The sequence below is a fragment of the Gopherus flavomarginatus genome, chromosome 5 (assembly GCF_025201925.1).
Source record: "Gopherus flavomarginatus isolate rGopFla2 chromosome 5, rGopFla2.mat.asm, whole genome shotgun sequence".
NCBI classification, from domain to species: domain Eukaryota; kingdom Metazoa; phylum Chordata; order Testudines; family Testudinidae; genus Gopherus; species Gopherus flavomarginatus.
Genome location: NC_066621.1, coordinates 97,306,394 through 97,332,449, shown reverse-complemented (window position 1 = coordinate 97,332,449; position 26,056 = coordinate 97,306,394). Strand labels below are relative to the sequence as shown.

The following is a 26,056-nucleotide window of genomic DNA, read 5'->3' as shown; positions in this document are numbered from 1 at the left end:
GCACCCTGAGACTTGTAACTTCTATGAGCCACCCATCCATATCAAAGATTCCAGTGGCTGCTAGGTGCATTGCTGAACTGAGTGACCATATTTGGCATGCGTGCTGTGCTACGATCACTCATTTCATACCCAAATGTTGTATAGAAGTTTTGGAAAGGTAAAGAAATTACTGTTCTCTGTTGACTCTACTTATTAGGAGAACTGGCTGTGTACTTTCTCTGGAGTTATTTCCTGTGTATTTGGATTCCATATTTATTCAGGTAGTGGTTCAGAGGGCTCTTTGAAGAATCGCTCTGCTTTCTGTAGCGACAAGCTGGATGAATACCTGGAAAATGAAGGGAAGCTGATGGAAACAAGCATGGGATTCTCTTCTAGCACTTCCACTTCTCCTGTGGTTTATCAGCTTCCAACCAAGAGCACTAGCTATGTACGAACACTAGACAGTGTTCTAAAGAAGCAGTCCACCAGCACTCCATCCACCTCTTATACTTTCAAGCCTCTCTCTGTGTCTTCTGCCTCTAGGAAGATGAAAACTCAGAATAAACAGACAGCTTCAAAGACCCGAGTAAAACCATCCTACAAACCCATTCTTCCTTCACCTGTTGTATTAAAGCAGAAACACAGCTTTTCAGTCCCAGGGGAGAAGGTCACTAAGTCTCTGCCAAGTAGCAACATGGCTAATCAGGTGGATAATTTTATGGTGCCAGCTCTAGATGAAAACATGTTGCCAAAGCAGATCAGTCTGCGTCAGGCACACCAGCAACAACAGGCTACTCGCCCACCAGGTTTGTCTAAGTCTCAGGTGAAGTTGATGGACTTAGAGGACTGTGCATTGTGGGATGGAAAACCGCGGACCTACATCACAGAAGAACGAGCAGACATATCCCTGGCAACTCTGCTCACTGCTCAGGTAAGCTACTGTAATTGCCTCTCTTCTTTTCCCTATCATACCTACTACTTCTGCACTCCAGTGCTTCGTAGCAAAGGTTTAACAAAGAGATAACGATACTAATAAAAATATACAGGGTGAGGGATCACTTTTTCTTACCAATTAGATGTATTGCTCTATAGAAAAAGTCAAGAAAATGTTTTCTTAATTTGTCTATCTGTACCAGGGAATTTAGACAGTTGGAAATAATACAGTTGAGCTTCTGACTCTATTCACTGACTTGTACTGTAAAGGAGGAAGGGGTTTGCCATTTCAGAAGAACAGTTACCCAGCAAAAGTGTATAGTTCTATTGGCAGTCCCCACCCTCATCCACACTATTAACTTCTTGTCTTGGCCTCATGTTTCTATTGTAGCAATAGCTATAGTTTGAATTAAAAATTGTTGATACAATATAATTTTCTTAATCAGGACTCCCCAGTGAAGACGCTTTTGTCCTCTTCAAGAAGAATTTCTAACCCAGGGAAGCCATCTCTTTTTGTTAAATAGTATTTCTGCTATTCTGGGACCTACATTGCCAATAATGGTGTTGGATTTGCCAATGGCATTGGCAAGAGGCACTACCCACCTGGGATAGAGTGAAAGCCTACAGTCTGCCCAGTAGAAGTGACAGTTGCAAGACACCTAGCATGGGAAAAGATACATATAAAAGAAAGAAAAGAAGTTAATGTTGCTCTAGGAATCATAACTTTTGTACATCTTGGAATTTTAAGTGTGCAAACAATGTTATATAAACATAGAATTTTGATATGTATTTTAATATAGTCTGTTAATTTTGTTAACCATGAACCATAAAACATACAGGTACATGGTAACTTGGCATTTCCTGATTTTTTTTTTTAACTTTGCACAAAATTGACATTGCTTTAATGTAATTAATTGAAAATAAGTCCTGCTTATGTCAATTCCTAGGTGTATTATTAATAGGGCCCTACCAAGTTCATGGCCATGAAAAATGCTGCATGGACTGTGAAATCTGGTCTCCCGTGAAATCTGGTATTTTGTATTTTTTTATCCTATACTATATAGATTTCATGGGGGAGACTAATGTTTCTCAAATTCGGGGTCATGACCCAAAAGGGATTTGCAGGGGGGTCACAAGTTTATTTGAGAGGGGTCACAGTATTGCCACTCTTACTTCTGCGCTGCTTCCTTCAGAGCTGAGTGGCTAGAGAGTGGTGGTTGCTGACTGAGGGCCCCGCTCTGCAGGTAGCAGTGCAGAAGTAACAGTGGCAATACCATACCATGCCATCCTTACTTCTGTGCTGCTACTGGCAGTGGCTCTGCCTTCAGAGCTGAGCTCCTGGCCAGCAGCCATCGCTCTCCAGCTGCCCAGCTGTGCAGGCCAGATCCACTGCCAGCAGCAGCGCAGAAGTAAGCATAGCAGTACCTCAATCCTCCCTACAATAATCTTGTGACCCTTTCCCCTCCCCCCCACAACTCATTTTTTGGATCAGGACCCCTACAATTACAATACTGTGAAATCTTAGCTTTAAATAGCTGAAATCATGAAATTTATTATTTTTAAAGTCATATGACAGTGAAATTGACCAAAATGGACCATTAATTTGGTAGTGCCCTAATCATTAAGTATGAATCTTAGCTCTTCTGCTTCCCGGATTACCCACTATAGAACATCAGGTCACATGACCTCACAGCAACTTTTAGTGCAGCTGTCCTCTGTCCTGTCATTCAATGTAAATTTCAAATTTTTCTGCGCAGGGCAAGTCTGCAGCTTCCTTACAGTTGGTCTTCTGATGGCAGCTTGCTCAAAGGCAGAACCAGACTTGTCAAACAGGGCGGGATGGGCCCGACCATCTCCTTTAAGACACCATTCTTTGTCCTGTCATTCAGTTTCAAATGCAAATTCTGTACCTCATGTAAATTGTGTGGTGGCATTGATTATGTATGCAGATCATGTATGCATGCATGTTTTTTATCTCAGTAGAATTTCAAATGTATATGTATATATTTTTTTAAACTTTAGGCTTCTCTTAAAAATAAACCAATCCACAAAATAATCAGAAGGCGAGCACCACCTTGCAACAATGATTTCTGCCGTCTGGGTTGTATCTGTGCTAGTCTAGCACTGGAAAAGCGTCAGCCTACCCATTGTCGCAGGCCTGACTGTATGTTTGGCTGCACTTGCTTGAAAAGAAGAGTGTTACTAGTAAAGGGAGGATCCAAACACAAGAAAATCCTGAAGAAAGCTGTGCGTGGAAGCCTTATAGTCTATGGGCCACAAGGGGAAGATCAGCAGGAAGAGGAGGATTTGGAAGAAGAGGGTGATGGGCAGGAAGATGAGCTGAAACAGAAAGATAGGAGGAGGAGAAAGAAGGTGGAATACAGTGAGTATTACTAATGGCAGAGTGATCACTCAAAGCAATTTCAAAGCCATGTGCTTTTTCATGAGATTTTTATGCTGAATTTATAGCAAGCACATTGCTGAATCAAGAAAGTAGGGTGAGTTCTAAGAGATTTCTGTACATGCAACTTCCACGTACTTTGCCAGAAACTAACTAGAAGCAAATCTGGTTTCTTACTTTATTGATATTTTAGAAATCTGCCATTCATTTAACTTCATGGTTGACATTTTTGGAACTTTTTATGTGTTTATGATTTGTAATATAGCCAGGTATCATTCAAGGTACTTGTAAAAAGTCTGTCATTTGATTATCTTCCTAAATCAGTTCAAAGGCCCAGGAGGTGAATCACAACAGGTTGATCATTATGTAATTTGGGACTTCAGTATTATTCACTCCCTTGTTTGCTTTGCCCCATATTTCATTAATCCCTCTCACAACAACTGAACATCTAGGGCCATATCTTCAGCTGATGTTAATTGTCTTAGCTTCATTGAAGTTAGTGGAGCTATGCTGACTTCTATACCAGCTGAGGGGCTGGCCCCTAATGTGTACTCGGGGAAATAAGATGACATCTGTCAGTAATATTTTTTAAAACAGCTTATTTTTGCACTGAAAATGTCTAGTCTAATGCTACAGTAATTACAGAAATATCCAATCAAGTCTAAGCACTCCTACCTAGTTAACCACTCACATTCCCAGGAAATAGCACTAGTTATCTTTCTGGGCTCAAACTCTAGGCAAGAGTGACTGGTGCTTGAAAGAGAGGTTGAAATTGATGTGGACTATACTTTGTTCCTACTCTAAAATATTGATGGCATTCTCTCATCATTTTCCAGTCAGTTTGATTTATAGAATGAATATGATTCTCACACTGCAGAGAAACATCATAAAGTCTTGGGTGTCTTGATTTTATTACACAACACCATAGAAAATTGCACAATGTGTAGAACTACTTCCTTTGTTTTTGTTTAATACTTAAGCAGTGACAGCATTCTTTCCTACTTTTGGCATTTGGTAAATTAAGATGAAGTTTAATGTAATTTTTACCTTGGTTCCTTTCCCCTTCTCCGTGGTGTGGACAAGCACCAGTCACTCTTGCCTAGAGTTTGAGCCCAGAAAGATAACTAGTGCTATTTCCTGGGAATGTGAGTGGTTAACTAGGTAGGCAGTGCTTAGACTTGATTGGATATTTCTGTAATTACTGTAGCATTAGACTAGACATTTTCAGTGCAAAAATAAGCTGTTTTAAAAAACATTTTTTCTTCTTTCATTTTTCAGCTATCTGTGATACAGAGCCAGAGCAGCCTATTAGGAACTGTCCATTGTGGATAAAAGTAGAAGGAGAGATAGATCCAGAACCAATTTACATCCCAACGCCATCTGTCATTGAACCAATGAAACCTTTGGTGCTGCCTACCCCAGAGGTCTTGCCTTCCAGTAAGAACAAATCTTCCAATGGAGTCAAACCAGGGAGAGTGTACACTCCCAAACCCAACCCAGTGGTAAGTGAGGAAAGGAAGATGCTCTATTTTCAAAACCTCTTTTTGTGTTAAGAAAGCAAACCAGCCTTCACCTAAAAATCTGGACGAATCAGTATCTAAAGTAGTTTAATATGAGATTTGAGTCCGTAATTGGATACTTTTGTAAATAGAATTTTGATGAGGTGGGATTGATTTTTTTTTTCTTCCCAATTTTAAAAATCAGTTTCAGTCTTTCATGAACACATTATTGCATCAGTACAAGTATGGATGAAAGGGATTGAGAATTTCTAGCAACCTTTTGTGTAAAATCACAATAATGCATGCTATTTTGCAAAATATAGAACATACCATTTTCTTAAATACTTGAGCTACTCAACATAGCTTATCATAGACTATCAGGGTTGGAAGGGACCTCAGGAGGTTATCTAGTCCAACCCCCTGCTCAAAGCAGGACCAATCCCCAGACAGATTTTTGCCCTAGATCCCTATAATGGCCCCCTCAAGGATTGAACTCATAACCCTGGTTTTAGCAGGCCAATGCTCAAACCACTGAGCTAATGGATTTTTTGTATTAGACCATGAAGACATTTTGATTTCCAGTGCCAAAGCATTGAAAAGTCTGCTTTGTGTTTTAGCCCATGAAAATGTGAAAAGTAAAACCTTCCACAGGGATATTGGTAGAGAAGTATCTGGAGATGTAACCAGAATTCAGCAGGTTGCCTCAAAGCAAAATATCTCTGTTTATCATCTACCAGGTTAAGCAGAATAGTTGTCTTTGCACCTAGATTTTTTACTTAAAACTTAATTCAGAAGTAAAACCTAGATGGAGGTCATCTGGTACTAGGAAGGAAACTGCACCTTCGACAGCAGGAGCGCCTCTTGCTATTTTTTCTGTTTATTGTAGCACTGCTGGAGGTAAAGGATACCAGACTATGTAGCTGTTTCACAGCTCTGATATATATCTTGAGTGAAGTGGTTCTGTTTGAATTGCAGATTCGGGATGAGGACAAGGATCCTGTTTACTTGTACTTTGAGAGGATGATGACTTGTGCCCGGGTCCGAGCGTATGAATGCAAAAGGGAGGAAAAAAAGCAACAGAAGGACCCGTACATCTGTAATTCAAATAATCGTACCGGAAAGGTGAGATGTCATCTTTTGTCCACAAACTCCTCTATTGACCATTTCATGCATTAAGATGTTGAACAATATTTTCATAAACACCTAAGTTGTTTTTGAAGACGGGACTTAGGCTCCTAAGTCACGTAAATGTTTTTGAAAAATTTATCCACACATTCAATATGAAATTGTCTTATCTGAAACCTTCCTGCAGCCAGATGTAGGATTATGTGTAGTGCTTTAAATGTCCATTCATTCATAGTGCCATCATGAGATTGGAACTGTATTTTTGGAAATGCTAGTGGATATGTTTCTTTACTATGTTGAGCTCTGGACACTAGAGTGGTGAACTAGTTTATTTTAAAACATGTTTTAATGTTGAAGAAAACGTGATGTCACATTTAAAGTAAAATTTTTCTCTTTCTTCGCCTCCCCGCCCCAACTTATTCTCTCTTCTTCTCCCAGGAGCATGATCCTGAGCACCAGACCCTTAAAAAAGAACTTTGTGAGATGGAGAAAGACACTGATAAATCAGGAGGTAAGATTTGAGTTTTGAGCTAAACTTAACTGCTTGCTACCTGTGAGTTTCTGGTAAAAAATATTGTAGATATTGATGAAACCAAGGGCAGCCATGCAGGGAGAGTCCAAGAAGGTGATATGCCTAGAACTTTCATAAGGCAATCTGAGACCTATTTAACCAGGTATGGTACCTTTAAATGGTGTACCAAAGTACTCTATTTGTAATTTTCAACACTTCAGGTCTTGTGTTATTACAGTTATTAATAAAATTATCTTATTATGTTTTTGATTCAGTCTTCTGATTTGTCAGGAATTGTGTACAAGTGCAGTGGAAAGCAAAACAGGTTAAATGTCTAGACCAAGTGCTGCTCTAAAATTTAAAATGGCAGTTATGATGATGGCTTGGTTAGTAGTACAAGGCTTTGTTGCACAGTAGATTTGTGTTCACAAGTGACCGTAAGATGCTTGGGGTTTTTTATTACCACACTCTTGTTACAGAAGGCTCTGATACCCACGTTACTCTGTCAGGCTTGTGGAGTCCTTTGTAGAATTTTCCAGCTAGAGTTATATGGGACAAGGGAGTGCCTTCACCATTATGCTTGGCACTGTTTTGCAGTAACCTCCATTAGTTTGAATTGAAAGGTTAAGATAAACTGACTTTTCTCAGTGCATAATATAAAACTGAATTTGACACTTCCAGTCCATAAAGAAATAGATTAAATAAGCGTCTGGAATAATATCTTGCATTTATACGTTATCTTTCAACTCAAGTGTCCCATAGGGTGCTACGAGCTTTAAAAATGTTATACAGTCTAAAGAGAACACATCATCCACCACTGAATAAGCCTCCTTTGACATGAAATCTGGCAACTATTTACAGTTAAGGATGGAAAGTGGAAAAAATACATCCATTTGAAAATGCCAGTGAATTTGGGTAGGCAGAAATTAATTACCAGATTTAAATGTGACCAGGACACAGGGCTCAACATCCTTACCATTTTCAGAAAGTGCCATTGAATCGCTAATGACAGCAAAAGGTCAAGCCTCTGTTTTATGTTTCCTACAAAAGACAACACTGTGCTTGCTCCCTAATGCCATTATGGGACATTGGTTCTTTTCTGACTCTCAGGGGAAAGTACCACCTACTGAATCACCAACACCACTCTCTGCTGCATGTTGGTGTTCCTTGGAGTCCTTGCCTCCCTGTGCTGAACTGACCCAGCCTTGTTTAGCTTGTGAGATGTGATGGGATTGCAATACAAGGTGGTATGGCTGCATGAAATGAACCATAAGGAGGTTGGAGTTGTTAGTTCTCCATTGAGATTTTATCGGTTTTTGTATCACTGTGAAGTAGAGAGTGGTGCTCTGAGCTATTATTTGACTTCTGTTTCCCTGCTGCTAATACAAGGGTGGAGGTGGGGAGAATAAAACTATATTGAATGTCCAGGTATTAAAATTCCATAGTATTGCAGAAACCTATTTCAATTCTTTCTCAGAGGAAAGCTGGTGGTCTTCCCGTAGTGAGGGGGAATCCTCCTCCGCCTCCTATGTTCGTCACACTACTCCAGGTGGGCCAGCCAAACTTATCGAAATTATCTCTGACTGCAACTGGGAGGAGGATCGCAATAAGATCTTAAGCATCCTATCACAACACATCAACAGTAACATGCCACAGTCCCTCAAAGTGGGTAGCTTCATTATTGAGTTGGCTTCAGAGCACAAGTCCCGGGATGAGAAGAACCCTCCCATCTATTCCTCCAGAGTGAAAATCTCAATGCCTTCCTGCCAGGACAAGGGTGAGAAGCCTGAGATGCCTGTCTTGGAGATTCCTGATAGTTCAGTGCCATCATGCAAAATATCAGAAAACATAAAGTTCTTGCGGGCAGATACCTTGGACAAACTACGGGAGACGTTGCAGGGGGAAAAAGGCTTGCCTTTTTATACAGGGCTTTCTCCTGCGGGAAAGTTGGTCGCCTACAAACGCAAAGCTAATTTGAGCCCCTCAGGCTTGATTCAGGTGGGTCCTTCTGCCTTTACTGTGGAGATTAGATTCCATTTCTTCCACTGTTCCTGAACTCCTTCATGGTACAAGAACTTACTGACTGCCTGGCCCTTTGTCTATCAAATAGACTTTCATACTGTTTGGGAGATGTTGCAGTTAAGTCCTCAGTCAGTTACACAGGCTTGTCACTTTCAGGAGTTAGTCAGTAGTAACATTCTGTACGCAGATTAGAAATCTGAAGCATAGTCATTTAGATTGTCCTGTTGCTTGTTCTGGGGGTTGGATAGCCAAGGTGCAAAACTTTATCAGGGTCTTTCTGATTCTGTGTTTGGAAAACTTACAACAGATGCATTTGGATCTGTCTTTAATAAATGGGTGCCCAGAGCCACAGAAGAAACAAACTTAGAGAAAGATGCACGCTGGGGAAGATCTTTAAAAGGAGACTGAACAAACTTAATTGCTTTGTGCTATAACTTATCATCCTTATCTGTCTGCTTATCCCTTTCAGACCAGGTTTTTGATCTTGAAGCGATGTCATAGTCCTGAATCTGAAATCAGTTGGTTTCTTGGAAATTATTAGAATCAGAAATTCAGCATTATGAATTAACTGTAGGATCAAGTAGGAGGGGGTAAACTCTGAAGCCAGGTGAAGCCTCTTGTTAAATACCGATATCTTTGATAGAGAAAGCAGTGAGAACATGTTAGGAAAAGCATGTGAATGAAAAAAGAGCAAACTGTTTGCATGAAGTTATACAAATACAGTGTCAGCATAAGGAGAAGCCGGACAAATATATACATTTTTAACTTGACTAATTAATTCATCAGCAAAAACAGTCTTGGTTTGAGCGTTGGCCTGCTAAACCCGGGGTTGTGAGTTCAATCCTTGAGGGGGCCACTTAGGGATCTGAGGCAAAAATCAGTACTTGGTCCTGCTAGTGAAGTTAGGGGGCTGGACTTGATGACCTTTCAAGGTCCCTTCCAGTTCTATGAGATAGGAATATCTCCAATTATTATTATTATAAGACTTTCAAGAGTGACTAGTGATCTTGGGTACTTCCATTTTTGGGACACCTTAAGTAGGCCTGATTTTCAGAAGATGAATGTTCATCTCTCTGGAAATCAGTCCCCTCTAATGTATCTCAAGTTGAGCATCGAAAATAAGCAGTCCATTTTTTTTTTAAAAATTGACTTTAGTCAGTAGGGTCTCTTTGAGATTTATTGTGGAAGCTTAGAGGGTGCTGTTGACGTCATGAAAATTAGAATAGTTTAATATAGCCAGAAAATAAACAATAAAGCTCTACAGCTTAGAGTTTGACACAGTGCAGTGACCACAGGTGTGTAGTCCATTCTTCTTGAAGATGGAGTAGAACATCTGTCTCCCAAACAACCACTCTTGTAGCCCTTCCTTTTAACTCCTGTGCAATGGGAGGGAGAAGCTGAGTTGGAGCTAGCCCCTTATTCAAATGGGACCAAGTAGTGTCTTACATCCTATTACAATAACAAATAATAGCAAGAGTAATAATGAAAAATATTGCCAAAGTAAATTGTTTTGCAGTCTCTCTTCAAAGACTTGTCTCAATGTGCATGGCACTGTAAGTATTCTTTCTTCTGCGTCTCCGGACAGCCACCAAGGATAATTAGTTTAGTTAAGAGTGATACATTCAAAGCTTCATCCTCACATAGTTTGAATATTCATCTTTAGTCAAGACTGACACACAAGTCGAAATGCAGGAAAGCTATGTGCCAGCTTCATTCTACTTCATTTCAGTATCTTTAGACTCTATGGTTCTTTGTGAATATCCTTCCTCTTAGAGTCTGAATGGCATCCAAAATCTGTGGGTTATAAAGAGATGTGAAATAATTGCTTGGAGTTATCCTGAGCAGAAAGCAGATTAATAATGCCCATTCTGAATTTGCAATGTTACTCTGAAAAGCACTTTTGGAAATCCCATGGAATGAAACACCTTGTTTAAAGGTGGTAAATTAGCAAGTTTTTTTTTTTTTTCCTTCACAGAATTTCCCTTTTCCACTTCTTTCAGGTTAATGGTAAAAGTTATCCTCAGGCCAAACTCCTTTTGGGACTGATGGGGGCATTACATCCAGCCAATCGGCTAGCTGCTTATATCACAGGCAGGCTGCGACCCACAGTACTTGATCTCTCAACCCTCAGTACTGTGATCTCCAAGGTAGCATCCAATGCTAAGGCAGCTGCTTCCGGGACACCATCAGTCCAGGTGCCCACCACATCAACTCCCCAAACTACATCCTCCATCAGCACTACTTCAACCCCCACTGTGACGACTCTGAAAGCTCATGTCCCAGCACAGAGACAGATAGGTAGGTTGGAACTTACTTACTGTATTTTAAGTTGCCTGAAGCATAAAATAGAGAATGAGTGTACAGCATTGCTGTTGATTTCTGTCCAACAGCGCACACTGTCTTTGGCTCTTAAAGTTGCCTACCTAAACTGCCTCTGCAATAAATAACCTCTTTACCTAAAACAGTAAATTTTATCTTAGGTTAGAATTATGTTTGCAAAGATTGAAAATGTGCTGTGGTAGGATTGATTAAATAAAAAAGTCAGGACAAAGGAGATTGAATGGAAAAGCACTAATTGAGTGTTTAAAGTTGGATTTTTGTTCTTACTGGGTGTTTCTGATTTGAACCTTTTTATCTTTATCATCTGCCTTTGTTGGTGAGAATTTCTTAAACCCAGGGGTTAAAAGAATTAGAATGAGTCTAGTCTGTGGTTCTTCACTTGTATTTTTATTTTTCTGTGGTATTACACTTTATTTTTCTGTGGTATTACACTTGAAGTTCAGGTGTCAGGTCAGTGTAATGTATGAAAAGAGCAAAGACACATGAAGAGACACAATGAAAAACAAGATGTTCAAAATCTGGAGTAAGAGAACAAAATGTGAGCAGCCATATCACACTGGTCTCTAATCTCATTAGGTTTCACGAGCTAAGCAGGGTTGGTCCTAGTCAGTTCTTGGATGGGAGACTTTTCAAAGTGTAAACAAAAGTTTCTTCGAGTAGTGTCCCTATGGATGCTCCACTGTGGGTGTGCTTGCCTCCTTGCACTGCTAATCGGAGGATTTCAGTAGCAATCTCCATTAGACCCACACATGTGCAGTCTTTCCTTGTGCCCTGCCATGAGGCTAGCCAGCATGCGTGGGCTATCCTGCCCTGAGTTCCTTCTCAATTGCCCTGGCTAGAGATGGAGCCATTTGTGACCATTAGCTTCTTTAACATTTCTGCAGTTTGTCTCCCCAGTCTTAAGTGTAGTTTTTTTTCCTCTTTATTTTTTCTTCCTGAAAAAAAAATACTTTATTTCCCCCTGTTTTTTGTTGGAGACCCTTACCCCAGCAGGGTATGCCCAGTTCACCGGGCTTCGGGAAGTGCCTCTCCTGCAAAGAAGCCATCCCTGTAGCAGACAAGCACTCCCCGGCGCATATGCTGCCTCTGGGAAGGCCACATTCCACAGAAGTGTGGTGTCTGTCAGACCCGTGTCTCGAATGCTCAGGAAGCTGAGACAAAAGATCATCTTCATGGAGGCAGCCCTCAGACTCCCTCCTCACTCCCCCAGACCCGCACCGAGAGTCACCTGGCATATGTGAGTCTTCCCCACAGCTCTCAACATCCAAGGACTGTGGGTCGAAGAAATCAGCTGCAACCCGCTCTTGTAATTCATCAGAAAAAAAGAGTGAGAAGTCCCCAGAGTAAGCCCCAAAAGGGACGCTAGGTATCATCGATACCATCTCTCCTTAGATAATCCCAGCCTGGTACTCATGGCTCGTGAAGATCTGGAATGGCAGGTACCATTAACATGCTTAAGGCACGGACACTGGGTCAGTGGTATAGACAAAGAAAGGTAGGAGCCAGCACTCCAGTAAGAAGACGCTGCCAGTATATGCTGTACCATTGGCGCTGTCATCAACACCACGTCCAGCACTAACATGGTACAGGCAAGATCCCAGACTCCCTCATTACCACCAGCGGCACCAGTTTGGTCAGAACCACTGGAATTCCGGCATTCGAGAGACCTCCAGTATCTGATGTACCGGTGGGACTGTTCTTAATGTTTCCTCTGAATACTGTGTGGGTGCCTCAGTTTGTGGCCGACACTCCGTCTCCTGGCATGTAATGGCCCGGGCCCTTCCGCTTTGCAAGGGAATTCTAAAGGTGTGGGAGAACAAAGAGGTCAGGTGACCTCCTGGCCCGGGAAAGGAACTCGGCACAGGAGAAGGGGCTGGAGGGGGTTTCATTTTGGAGCTGGCTGGGGACGAGGAGTGAGTGCAGATGTGGGTGTCTGGCTCGCTGCCCCCAGGATGGACCCCACTGAGGGGTCCTTCTCTGTACCTATAAGCTCTGTTTTAGACCATGTTCCTGTCATCTAATAAACGTGTTTTACTGGCTGGCTAAGAGTCACGTCTGACTGCAAAGTGGGGGCGCAGGACCCTTTGGCTTCCCCAGGACGCTGCCTGGGCGGACTCACTGTGGGAAGTGCACAGAGGGTCAGTGGATGCTGAATGCTCCAAGGTCAGACCCAGGAAGATGGAAGCCATGTGAGCTTCTTGCCCTGAAGACAGTCTGCTCACAGAGAGGAGACTTCACCAGAGTCCTGACTGGCTTTTTAGAGAGCAGTTCCAGAGCATCGCCCGGGGACTCTGTAACAACTGGAATCTCTTCTTCTTGGCACTGTGTGATCTTGGCACTGAGTCTTCTCCTAGTCAGGGAGCTTTCACTGCTGCTTGTCACACACTTCTGCTCTCTGGTGTGGACTCAGACAGTGAGCCAGAGAAGACCATTTCCCACTGTTCCTCTCGTGCTCCCTATGGTGCCCACTATCAAGAGGCCCCCTGAGCATACCCCCAGATGGCCCCACCACCACTACCTTGGTACACTAACCATAGGCACTACCACCAGGCTCCATTCCACCTCCTTAGCTGGTGGCTTCCAGCTTTTCCAGGACTTGGCAGAGAAAGTTACAGATTCTCTGCAGATACGCTTGGAGGAAGTCAAGGACACCCGTTACAAACTAGTTGACACACTACACTCATCCTCTAAAATAGCCCACCCCATTAATGAAGCTCTCCTGGACTCTGCAAAAAACGTATGGCAGACCCCAGCATTGGTGATGCCTACTTCTAAGCAGGGTGATAAAAAAATATTATGTCCTGGTTAAGGAGACAGAATTTCTTTTCTCCCACCCTCCCCCCAATTCCATCATCATGGACGCTGTAAACTCTTGGGGCCATCACCACCAATGAGGTCCACTCCCTACGACAAGGATTGGAATGCCTGGACTTCTTTGGGAGGAAAGCCTATTCCTTGGCCACCCTACAGTTTCAAATCGCTCATTATCAAGCCATCCCTGTCAACTATTCGAAACGTAGCAACTTTATCGATCAGCTTCCCAAGTCAGAGAAATTCTGTCTCCCTAACCAGGACGTAATATTTTTTATCAGCCCGCTTACAATCCTATCATCCAGGAGGGACAGGTAGTAACCAAAACAGCACTACAGTCTGCCCTCGATGCATCTGATACAGTGGCCCTGTCCATCTCCATAGCAGTGGTTATGCAACGTGCGTCATGGTTACACCTTTTGGACTTCTCTAAAGAAGTTGCAGTTGAACACCTTCCCTTTGAAGGCACCAAGCTCTTTGCGGTGAAGATGGACTTCTCTCTTCCTACCTTTAAAGATTCTAGGGCCACTCTCTGCTCGTTAGGGATCTACATGCCTGAACAAGAGAGAAAATTCAGTCCACAGCCTCACACAAACCAGGCAACTCCCAGTACACAAGTCAGTGCTATTACAGACCTCAGAGGAAGAAATCTAGGTTCCCCAGGTGTGAACAATCTGGCCCACAGCCTTCCACGTCACAACCATTCACCTCCAAACACCAGTTTTGATGTGTTAGTCAAGGAATCAATGGACCACTTCCCCACAACAGCTGACCAACGTTTTGTACCCATTTGGCTTGTCTTGCAATGTTCTTCAGCACCTGGGAACATGTAACATCGCATAAATGGGTCCTGGAAATTGTTCACGATGGGTATTCCATCTACTTTACCTCCCTCCCTATTCCACAACATCCTACCCTGTGGTCCTTTTCAGCGACCCTTCTCATAAGAGTTAACTGTGATAAGATAGATTGTCTCCTCCGGTTAGGAGACCTAGAAACCAGTACCTCAACGTCTGCAAGCCAAAGGTTTTTACTCTCGCTATTTTCTAATACCCAAGAGGAAGGGAGGTTGGAGACCCATACTAGACCTCAGAGCACTCAACAAGTTTGTCAAAGCTCAAAAATTCAAGATGGTGACTCTAACTATGATTATTCCAGCTGTGGAACAGAGAGACTAGTTTTTGGCCCTTGACCTTCAGGACACCTACTTCCATATTGCAGTCCTACTGTCCCACAGACTGTTACTCAGATTTACCCTGGGACAAGACCCCTAACAGTACAGAGTACTCTTCATTTGGGCTATCACTGGCTAAAGAGTATTCTCCGAGGTCCTCTCAGTAGTGTCCATGCACCTATGCTCCCAAGGGATCACGATTTGCCCCTACCTAGACAATTGTCTCCTCAGAGCCCGGTCCTTCCAAGAGGCTCACCAAGTCACCGAATCCACAATAGACTTGTTCATGGAACTGGGTCTACAGATCAATGACCAGAAGTCAACCCTCACTCCAGTGCAGCGCCTGGAATTCATAGGCACCAACCTCAACTTGTTACAGGCCAGAGTGTCCTGCTTCAACACAGATTCCTCTCTTTGGCCACACTCAGACCATTCAAAACAACCCACAAACATCAGCGAGACGCTGCCTACGACTTTTGGGGCATATGGCAGTGGTCACAGTGGTAATACCACATGCCAGGCTTCGTATGTGATGTCTCCAGATGTGGTTTGACTCGATTTACAGACCAAACGGAGACAGACTAGACAAACCCCTGTCACGACCCACCTGGATCAAAAGTTCCTTGGACTGGTACTTACCTGCAAAAATGTTTGCCAAGAGATCCCCTGTTCACAAACCTCACCCCCATCCCCTGTCGTTCTTCACCATCAATGCTTCCATCATAGGATGGGGTGCACATCTAAATGACCTCACAATACAAGGCAAATGGTCATCCATGGAGATATCCCTCCACATCAACCTCCTTGAGCTCAGGGTGGTCAGGAATGCCTGTGCCCGTTTCCTCCTCCTGTTCAAGGTATCGCACACAGGAATCCTTCCTCCCTGTGGGCAGAAGCAGTAAGAGTATGGAATTGGTGCATCTCCCATGACATTACATTATCAAAGGCTTACCTTCAGGGCACACACAACTCGATAGCGGACAGTCTCAGTTGCATGTGCTCACACGACCACGGATGAGAGAGAAATCCAGCAGTACTCTAAGACCTATTCAGGTGTCGGGGGACACCGACCACAGACCTGTTTGCCATTCACCTGAACAAGAAAATGTTCGTGTTACTGCTCCAGAGTAGGGATAGGCAACACTACCTGGGTGATGCTCTCCTTCCCTGGGACAGGGACCTTCTCTGTGCCTTTCCTCTGTTTCCCTTGCTGTCAAAAGTCCTATTAAAAATAAAAAGAGAAGGAGCACATGTCATACTGATCACTCCCGCTTGGCCAAGATAGACTTGGTACCCTTACCTGTCACAACTCGTGACTGGCTCACTGATCTCTCTCCATGCCACTCCGTACCTCCTCTCACAGAACAGAGGATGCACTCTATATCCCAACCTGGGATTCTTTGCCTCAGGGCATGGCTCCTTTCATGGCTCCAGTGCATAGAGAGCTCCTGCTCGAAGGAGGTACAAGAGGCATTGCTACACAGTAGAAAGTCCTCAACATACCGTACTTACCTGCAAAAATGGTCCAGGATCCAGATTTGGTGTACATCCCAAAAAATCTCCCCAACATCTGCAGCTCTTCCAAAGATCTGAGACTACGTACTGACTCAAAAAATTATTGGGACTATCTCTCAGTTCTCTTCAGGTCCACCTAGTGCAGGAGTGGGCAAACGTTTTGGCCTGAGGGCCATATCAGGGTTCCGAAACTGTATGGAGGGCTGGTGTAGTGTATTAAATTGCTCCCCGTAGGAATGTGCTACTTATGGTATACTTCTTACAGCTGCCAGTCCTGGTGCTCTGAGCTGCATGGTGTGGTGGTTGTGGTGGTGGTGGGTTTGGATAAGGGACAGGAGGTCCCAGGGGCGAGACAGGGAACAGGTGCGGTTGGATAGGCATCGGAGTCCCAGAGGGCCTGTCAGGGGGCAGGGGGGTGGATAGGAGGCAGGCAGTCAGGGGACAGGGGCGGAGGGGTAGTATTCTTTTGGAACCAAGGTTAAGCTCAGGCCAAATACAAAATTCATCCCTAAGGTAACCTTCCAGCGCCACATAAACAAGTTGATTCACCTTCCAATTTTTTACTCCAAGCCTCACTGTGACAACAGGGAGGTTATGTTGCATGCACTAAATATCAGGAGGGCCCTAGCCTTTTACCAGGCTAGGACAGTTATTTGGTTTGCAACATGACCTCTCCAGATAGTATCCACACACACTCCATGAGATCGGTGGTCTTATCTGTTCCCTTCTTCAAGAATGTCTGTATCTCAGAAATATGTAAAGTGGTGAGATGGGCGTCCGTCCATACCTTCGCAGAACACTATGTGATCACTGAGGACTCCACCTCCGATGCCATCTTCGGCTCCACGGGACTGCCATTTTTAACTGACCCAACTCCAAAGTCCCAGCTCTCCAGTAGGAATATTGCTCAAGAGTCACTTACAGTGGAGCACCCGTAGGTACACTACTTGAAGAAGAAGTTACTCACCTTGTGCGGTAACAACGGTTCTTCAAGATGCGTGTCCCTATGGTTGCTCCACAACCCACCCTCCTCCCCTCTACTTCATAATTCTTGTCTATGACTTTGAGGTAGAGAAGGAACTGAGGAGGGTTAATCTGCATGTGGTGGTTAGCCTCGTGGCAGAGCATAAGGATAAGCAATGCATGTGCAGGTCAAATGGACATTGCTACCAAAGTTCTCCGATCAGCAGCACAGGGGGTCAAGCACACCTTCTGTGGAGCACCCATAGCGACACACATCTTGAAGAACGACCGTTACTGCACAAGGTGAGTAACTACTTCTTCTGAAAGATGTGTGTGGCACTCTTTTATCTGAGTCAGTACTGAAATGGAACCCCAGCATGGCATGAAGGGATATTGTGCTGTAAGAAGTGCTATCTTTTGGGTAAGATGTGAAATCTAGGAGCGTGACAACTTGGTCATTAACAGTTCCAAGAAGCTCTGGGCAAGAGAAGGGGGTGTTAATTTGTGTTATGGCAAAATTCCGATTTGTGGTTAGTTGTGTTCTTGCTGCCTAAATACACTGCAGGGTGAACTGGTTGCGCTGTTTTCTCCTTCCTGTAGTAAACATTTGCATTGTATTTCTATGCAGTTTTGAAGAGGTGGCTACATTTCAATGGTGGGTGAAGTAATTTTTCTAATGTGTAAAAACTGTTTTGGCATCCTTCTGGACTAAAGGTGCTACATGCATATAAGATTATGATATTTTTAATTAAGAGTTAGGCTTGCCTTGTGGTAATCCTCTGTGCTGTCACACTAGATGTTCAGATTCTGTTCCCCAACTGATAAGGGTCTTGGTGCTGTGGAGTCAGCATTCTGAGCCTTGGAGAGCAAAGGATGAGGGGAGGGAATGTCTCAATAGTGACTCCCTCTGCTTGCCTGAACATTGTGTCAAAGGGGAGTCCCATCCAGTCGTCAGCTGGAAGGGTGGTGATTGCAAGTGAAGGACATGGCAAACCCTAGCCCAACTTAGAAATAAGTGGCTGGCGTAACAAGTGGATGCAGTGGTAAGGGGATGGAGACCAAGACACAGTGAAAGGAGGAAGACCTCGCAGTGAAGCTTTTATGGGAAGATTTTAAGAATTAGAGAATCCTGTATGAGCCAGTTATTTCCTGTTCCTTTTTTCATGTAATGAAATTGTAATTCTCTATTTGTAGTGTCACAATAAAGATCGTAATGTCATAGAGCCTGGTTCTTTTGCATGGCTAGGAAGAAATGCAACAGACAGTTGTAAATCTTGAATAAAACATAAATTTTTAATAATGTAAAGCCTGTTCATGACAACAATAAAGTGAATGGCCATGTTTTGAAATGTTTCAGTTCATATACAAGATGCTCTTTAACAACATTGAGGCTTTAGTTTTTGTTAAATTGACTATTGCAGCACCTGATGCATGGCAAAGAGGGAACGTGTTGAGATTTTGACCTGCAAGTTTTTATTTGCAGCTGCTCGACCCTCACCTGGTGGTGTGTTCACACAGTTTGTGATGAGTAAAGTTGGAGCTCTGCAGCAGAAGATTCCTGGAGTTAGCACACCCCAACCCCTGACAGGGCCACAGAAGTTCAATGTCAGGCCTACACCTATAATGGTCGTCACTCCAGTGGTTCCTTCAAGGCCATCTCCAGTTTACTGCACTGTCTCTCCTCCCATCACTACAACTACCACCACCTCTCCAGTTGCTTTAGAGAGTGTTACCACTGTGGCATCATCTCCTGTGACCACTACTGGCCATACAAGAGCTAATGAATCTACCCACTCTCCTCCTGGCATTGCCATTACTGGTGCTTCTGAAACATCTGAAACCAGCGCCTGTACTACTATCTCACCCACTACCCCTACAGCCACTGTGAACATAACAAAAGCAAGTGGAATGACTACACCAGTAGCGACCATATCATTTCCTAAATCTGTAGTAACTACAACAACCATTAAGCATCCTGTTCCTACCACCACCTCATCCCCAGTTGTGGTGATAACAACTGCAGTCACATCCATGGTGACCACTCCACCCTCATCTGTTGGTTCTGTTCCTATTATACTCTCTGGAATTAATACAAGTCCATCACTGAATCCAAGACCAGGTAAGGTTCAGGCAGTACTGGCTAATTGTTGCCCGAAACACCGGTTGCATCAGAATTGGAATAAGTCTGCAACTGTACAGTTCCATCAGAGAGAAAATAGTGGGACGAGGCAGCTCAGCGGAGTGGGGTATGGAGCCTTCATTTCTTAAGTTTTTGCTTTGAATTCAGGTCAGGCTGTTAGTAAACAGAAACTGTAGCCATGTGATGATTGTTTGCTGGGTAATATGAAATGAGTTGGTGGTTTCAGTCCTTTTCCTAGCTGATAAACATCTTATCACAAAACCACCACTACAGCAGTTGACTCTGATTGGTATACTCATTGTAATCTTGGTAAAAAGGCCAAGAACTAGGCACGGAAGCAGATAATTACCCTCTCAGTCCATGAGTCTTCCGTGTGGTTGAGGAGATTATTGATAGATTAGAGTGGAGAAGATTGTACTGCTCTGGTCCATGCTATATGTGTTTTGTGGATAAATGGAGGATGTTGAAATTACATATTATAAAATAGTTTTTTAAAGGGATATTGTTAGTTTAAGAATGACACTTCTGTCTGAAAACATCTTAGCTATTTTCGTACAAGTAAAGCCAAATGATTTATGTGATTGTTTCTGTCAAGGAGTATTATGAATCCTATTGTGAATCCTATTTTTGTACTAACTTTTCAGAAGATGGTGGTTCTCAAACTACAACTGCAAGCCCCCAAGGGCTGTCTTCTGGAACAGAGAAGCGTGGGGGACCCCGGTTACTGCTGATTCCAGTGCATCAAGGTTCTCCTGCTTTACGACCCCTCCATAATGTGCAGCTTGCTCAGGGACATAGGATGATCCTGCAGCCTCTCAGGAGCCCCGGTGGGGTAAACCTATTTAGACATCCCAATGGACAGATCATCCAGCTTGTTCCACTGCATCAGCTCCGAGCTGCTGGCACTCAATCCAACATTCAGCCAGTCATGTTCCGCAATCCAGGTACAAAGTCTTGGCCATTCTTTCCTGATTCTTCAGTGTATTGTTTGGGGAGTAAATCTTGTAGCAGATGGACTTTCCTTTGTCATGTGCCCCTTTCTCCACTGAAAGTCAAAGTAATTGCATAGAACTAGTACAGGACACTAGGATTATTTGTGTTTTGAGATTTCACTACCACACTGCCAAGAAAAAAATGCCCATAATGTGTCTTGCTTGTGTAGGTTGGGAGAGGAGAGTATAATCATTCAGATATGATGTGATATAGGATGAAATATCACTTGTCTTAAACTGAAAAAGTGTTGTCAGTACTTCCTTTACCAAAAATGTAGGAATTTTGAGCACTAGCTAAAGACTTTTTTATGTCTAGCAAAGGGTCAATATACTATCTCCAGCATTATATTAAGGAAATCAGATTGATCGCTTTGGTGAGTACAGATCTGACCATTTGCCGCTAGCCAAAATTGTTTTGACAAAGAATGGCTTTTTAGATTAAATGAAAAAAATTGTTAAAAACTAATTTTTCATCAAATTTCAGAACTGTTCATTTTGTTTTGGTGAGGAAAATTACACTATTTTACATTTTAAATAAGAGAAAGAGGGACAAGTAAAGAAAAAAGTGAGTGTTCCCACCACCACCAAAATGAAATGAAATATTTTAAATTTGAATTGTTTTGAAATTTTCTGACAAAATTTGTAAAGGAAAGAAAGTTAGTTTATTTTGAATTGTTTTTATGAAAACTTTTACTCACCAGGTCCAATAACCACCTTTTCAATACATTGATGAAACTTGTGCATTAACTGCCAAAATATGGAAGAACGTGTCATGTGTGGAAATCTTATGGTAGCATACCTCTTATACAGCACTAGTTATTTTATTGAAATTCTGTGGTTTAGTACTTCATTATATTATAATCCTTGGAAAAAGATCTGTCTGCTTCAATTTATATAATATCAAATACTAAAATCTGGAGGAGTGATTCTAGGAAATATTGATTGTGGTTCATCTCTCTCATAGGCTCTGTTGTAGGAATCCGGTTCCCTGGGCCCTCTAAACCTCCTGAGACACCTGTATCACTTATGTCCTCCACTTCTGTTACTTCGGTTTCCCCTGCCAAAAACCCAGCAGTACAAACAGTTGGATACAAGTCTGCACCTACAGCTAATTTGGTCACTCAAGCATCATCCATCCTTCCATCAGTACCCAGTTTTGTGTCACAAGCAGGCACCCTGACTCTGAGGATCTCTCCTCCAGGAGCAAGCAGCATTGTAGGTCAGGCAGGCTCTGAATCTAAAATAATGTGTAACTCAGGTGGTCAACCAACTAATGCTGCCAATCTCATACCCCTTCAGTCTGGCAGTTTTGCCTTGCTTCAGCTCCCAGGGCAGAAGTCTGTCCCAAACTCTATTCTTCATCATGTTGCATCCCTCCAGATAAAGAAAGATTCCCAGAATGTAAGCCAAAAGGATGAGTCTAGTCCTACTAAGCAGCAGGAGCCTGAAAAGGCTTCACATTCAGAAGATGTAGAAGTCATGGAGTCAGAGGTAACAGTGTCAGATAGCAAACAAGAGGAAAATGAGTTGCCATCAGATCAGTCAAATGGTACTGAGGAGTCTGCAGCTGATGTGATCCTATCTGACAGAAACTTCACTGCCTCAGAGATGGCTGAGAAGGATCCAGAGATGCTGGAGGATTATGCAGATGACATTCCCAGCTTCCAGCACGATGTTTCTGCCGATGTCATATCATCAGATCACTCATACATCAGTGAGAAGCCAATCAGTGAGAAAATCAAAGTGATCACTGAAAAGAAAGAGGACTCTGTACATTCTGAAGAAGTATTGGAGGAAGTTTCAGATAACTCAGGGACTATTTCAGAATTACTAGGTCAAGCAGTAGTTGCTCCTGCAAATACTGCATATCCAGAGAGTCCCAGGGAGCAGGAAGAGATGGCACTGTTAAAGAGCCATGTAGAGGAGTACACAAGCACTGTAGAAGCAGAGAGTCCAGATACTGAACGGGAGGGAAATGCACAGCCACAGAAAAAAGAGGAAGAGAAGGTGAATGCTGCACAGTCAAAGAGTCCTCAGGAAAAGCAAGAGATTTATGCACAGCTGGAAGGCAAAGACAAGCAGCAGGAAGGGACTCAACCACTTGAGAACCAAAAAGTGCTCCAGGAGAGCACTGCACAGCCTGATATCAAAAGGAAGGAATGTGAGGATGTTATAGAGACAGAGAACATAATAGAGGAACAGGAAAATAAATCTGATATCATTTATACCAAGGAACATGGTAATAATTCAGGGGAGATGCGTGTGGAAAGTACAGATGAGTGTAAAAAAAATCTAGATATTCAGGAAAAACTTAATACTCCTAACGAAGAACAAGGCACCACTGGTTTTCAGAAAGCAAGTGAAAATGCTAAGGATAACTCAATTCACGTCAGCAGTTCTTGGAACACAATATCTAGTAAGACAACTGATTTAGACAACAAAAGTAACACCGAGAGAGAGAACAAAGTTGAGAAATCTGTTAAAGGTTATTTCCTGACCCCAGAACAGAGATCACAGGAACCCAAACACCACAAAAAGGGTTATACTCCTGCTGTTGATATTACCATTGATGATGTGGAAGAGGAGGAGGAAGATGATGATGAAAAAACTGATGATTCTGCTGATGAGATGCTGGATGGAGCTTCTGATTTCCAGAGTGAAGAGGAAGTGGATGTGGAAAAATTGGTGAGTATCTATCTCTTTTTAAAACTAAAAATTCTCTATTTTTTAAAGATAAATGACTTAAAAATTCAACAAACTACTCATGTGTCCAGGCACAATAGGCGCCTAGAAGGCTTACTGGTAGTTAATGTACTGGTCTTCTGTAACTTCAGAAGACCTGTATACGGGTCTCAGGTGAGAATATTATTGGTTTCATTCTAGTTATGCAAACTCCTGATACAACTTGGCACTATTAGTGGCATTTCTTCTATTTGAAAAATTCACAGGACTGGAAATAGAGTTGTCTGTTTCAAGATAAGGATTGGGATGAATTGGCAGAGCTCTGGTACAAATATTGCTCATTGCTAGGACCCTACCAAATTTTGATCAGTTTCATGGCCAGAGGATTAAAAAATTTGTCAATTTAGCATTTTCAGATGTTTACATCTGAAATTTCACAGTGTTGTAATGACGGGGGGGTCTTGACCCAAAAGGAGGTCATGGGGAGTTGCAATGCTGTTGTGGGGGGGGTCATGGAATTGCCACCCTCTTTCTGTGCTGCTGAAGGCAGCAGCCACGGCACTTCCAGCAGCCAGGGCAGATTCCCAGAGGTGGAGGTGGGTTTGATCTCCCCTGTGCTGCTGGGAGCCTTCAGAGCTGGCAGCAGCCACAGAGCTTCCTACAGCTGGCGGGAGGTACCTGAAGGTGGGTCTGATCTCCCCCCGAGAGCAGCCTTGCAGAGGAAGAGGAAGTCCTGTCCCTCCCCAGCCCAGCAAACTAGCAGCTGGAGCCTGGTGAATGGTCGGAGCCCCTCGCCGGGGCACTTCCAGCCCTTCTCCCAGTCTCTAAAAGCTAGATTTCACAGGGGAGGTCTGATTTTACAGTCCATGTCATGTTTTTCATGTCCAGGAATTTAGTAGGGCCATACTCATTGCCGCCTTGCAGTATATAGGTTCAGGTGAATTCTATTTGTCACCTTACAACAGGGGTCAGCAACCTTTCAGAAGTGGTGTGCAGAGTCTTCATTTATTCACTGTAACTTAAGGATTCATGTGCCAATAATGCATTTTAACATTTTTAGAAGATATCTTTCTGTAAATTTATAATATATAACTAAACTATTATTGTATGTAAAGTAAATAAGGTTTTTAAAATGTTTAAGAAGCTTCATTTAAAATTAAATTAAATGCAAAGTCCCCCGGACCGGTGGCGAGGACCTGGGCAGTGTGAGTGCCACTGAAAATCAGCTCTAGTGCCACCTTCGGTATGCGTGCCATAGGTTGCCTACCCCTGCCTTAGAACATAAGAAATTTTAGTATAGTGAAAAAAACATTTGGCCCAACATGCTTTGAATTCCATTTTAATTTCGTCTTCCTGCCTTTCCACCATATCCCTTGGTCCATTCTAGAAACAAGTATTAGATGTCTTTTGAACTCCTCCTTTAGTGTTGTCTTCCCTAGTATGTTATTTCGTGTCTATGAAAGAGTTCTGCCCAAGTTCCCCAGTTGTTTAGATGGCTTAGTACTTTTGTACTCTTGCTAGGTTATAAATAGTATCTGTCAATTTTATCAAACCTTTTAAAATAATTTTTTGTCTTACTGTGAGAAGAATACAAACTCCTTTTACATCTCTTCATTATTTGATTTGTCACACATATTATCTTTCATTTGTGTTGTCCTACACTAAATCTTGTAATACCCTCCCTGTGGAACAGTGCTCAATACTGCATTATAGTGTTCCTGAGGTGGTCTTACAAGTGCACTATACTGTAACAGCATTCCTCAAACTGTTAATACAGCCTAGTATCCTTTTGTACCGCTGCTGTGCACTGGAATTTGATTTTAGTGATTTGCCAATGGTCTCGTCAATTGACAGTAGAGGACTTTCCTGATTGCTAAACTCAATGGGTGTTTCATTTAGCATGTGTCACCTAAACTATCCAGATTCATTAGAGTTTAATTTTAATTTTTTTCTCCTTTCTCATTTTGCCTCCAAGTTTAGTTTATTGTACAGAGCTGGAGATCTTGTTTTCAGCTTTCATTCATATTACTTGCATATATATTAAAATATCCCTAAAACCAAACCTGACATTGTTTTTCAGAGATGTACTGATATATAAAGTGGGTATGTGGAGGAGTGGGTATTTTTGCTTATTTTGATTTTATTTTTTCTTGTGTTTGGGGGGAAGTTGTGAGGGAATTAAAACCAAAAAAGAGCTAGTATCCGGGTATTTAGCTTCATTGTGATACAGTTGTGCTATATCACTTTCCAAAGTCTTTTTTACTGTTTTGTTATGATGTGACCGCCATCACTCCATAATTGAGGTTACAACTGAGTTTTAAATATAAGCCTGATTTTTGTGTTTTTTTTCCCCAAAGAACACTGCAGCAAAGTAATATCTGCTTCCAGATTTGTGTGTTAGGTCTGGGGGCAATTCTATAAAATTTGGAATGACTTGGGCAGTGAGTTCTTAGATCATGGTACCCAAGACACAGAACTCTTAAACACAGTTTCAGAAGCCTTCCATTAAAAATAACCTTTTTATTATTTAAAAAAAAAAGAGAGAGAGAAATAAAACTGTTTACTGGACTCCCCTAGCTGATATCTGGTAGTCATAACCAGGTTTTAGTCTATTATTGTCAAATTACACAAGCTCTTAACATTTTTCATTAGTTATCTTGCTCGAGACTGTCTGCTCCAGTAAGCTTAGTTTAGCATGGTAAATGCCTGTTGAGAACTAAACTTATTAAACTGTAAATAAATAAATAAATATAAATATCTAACCTTTTTTCTTACTCTGTGAGGTCTACTTCTGTAATCTGGTCACTAGGGAGGAACAAAGGGAATGGTTTCTGTCAAAGGCTGAGAGCAAGTCTACGCTACAGAGCTACATCGGTGCAGCTGTGTCACTGTAGCGCATCTGGTGAAGAAGAGCTATGCCAATGGGAGAGCGCTCTCCTGTCAGTATAATTACTCCACTTCAGCGAGAA

The 26,056-nt window shown here is 42.5% G+C and overlaps 1 protein-coding gene across 6 annotated transcripts in view; it reads left to right on the top strand.

The window, feature by feature from the left end:
* Window positions 1-26,056, top strand: part of MGA (MAX dimerization protein MGA) — a 101,394-nt gene that overhangs the window by 43,940 nt on the left and 31,398 nt on the right. For 4 of the 6 annotated variants that reach the window (XM_050954923.1, XM_050954919.1, XM_050954922.1 and 1 more), the window contains exons 8-17: window positions 261-910; window positions 2,935-3,295; window positions 4,592-4,815; window positions 5,788-5,934; window positions 6,376-6,448; window positions 7,926-8,446; window positions 10,471-10,768; window positions 18,757-19,392; window positions 20,058-20,357; window positions 21,370-23,090. In XM_050954923.1, the coding sequence (XP_050810880.1) occupies window positions 261-910; window positions 2,935-3,295; window positions 4,592-4,815; window positions 5,788-5,934; window positions 6,376-6,448; window positions 7,926-8,446; window positions 10,471-10,768; window positions 18,757-19,392; window positions 20,058-20,357; window positions 21,370-23,090 (4,931 nt within the window). Of the gene's footprint in view, window positions 1-260; window positions 911-2,934; window positions 3,296-4,591; window positions 4,816-5,787; window positions 5,935-6,375; window positions 6,449-7,925; window positions 8,447-10,445; window positions 10,769-18,756; window positions 19,393-20,057; window positions 20,358-21,369; window positions 23,091-26,056 lie in introns of those variants that run through there. The other 2 variants (XM_050954924.1, XM_050954925.1) reach the window with 2 other exon arrangements.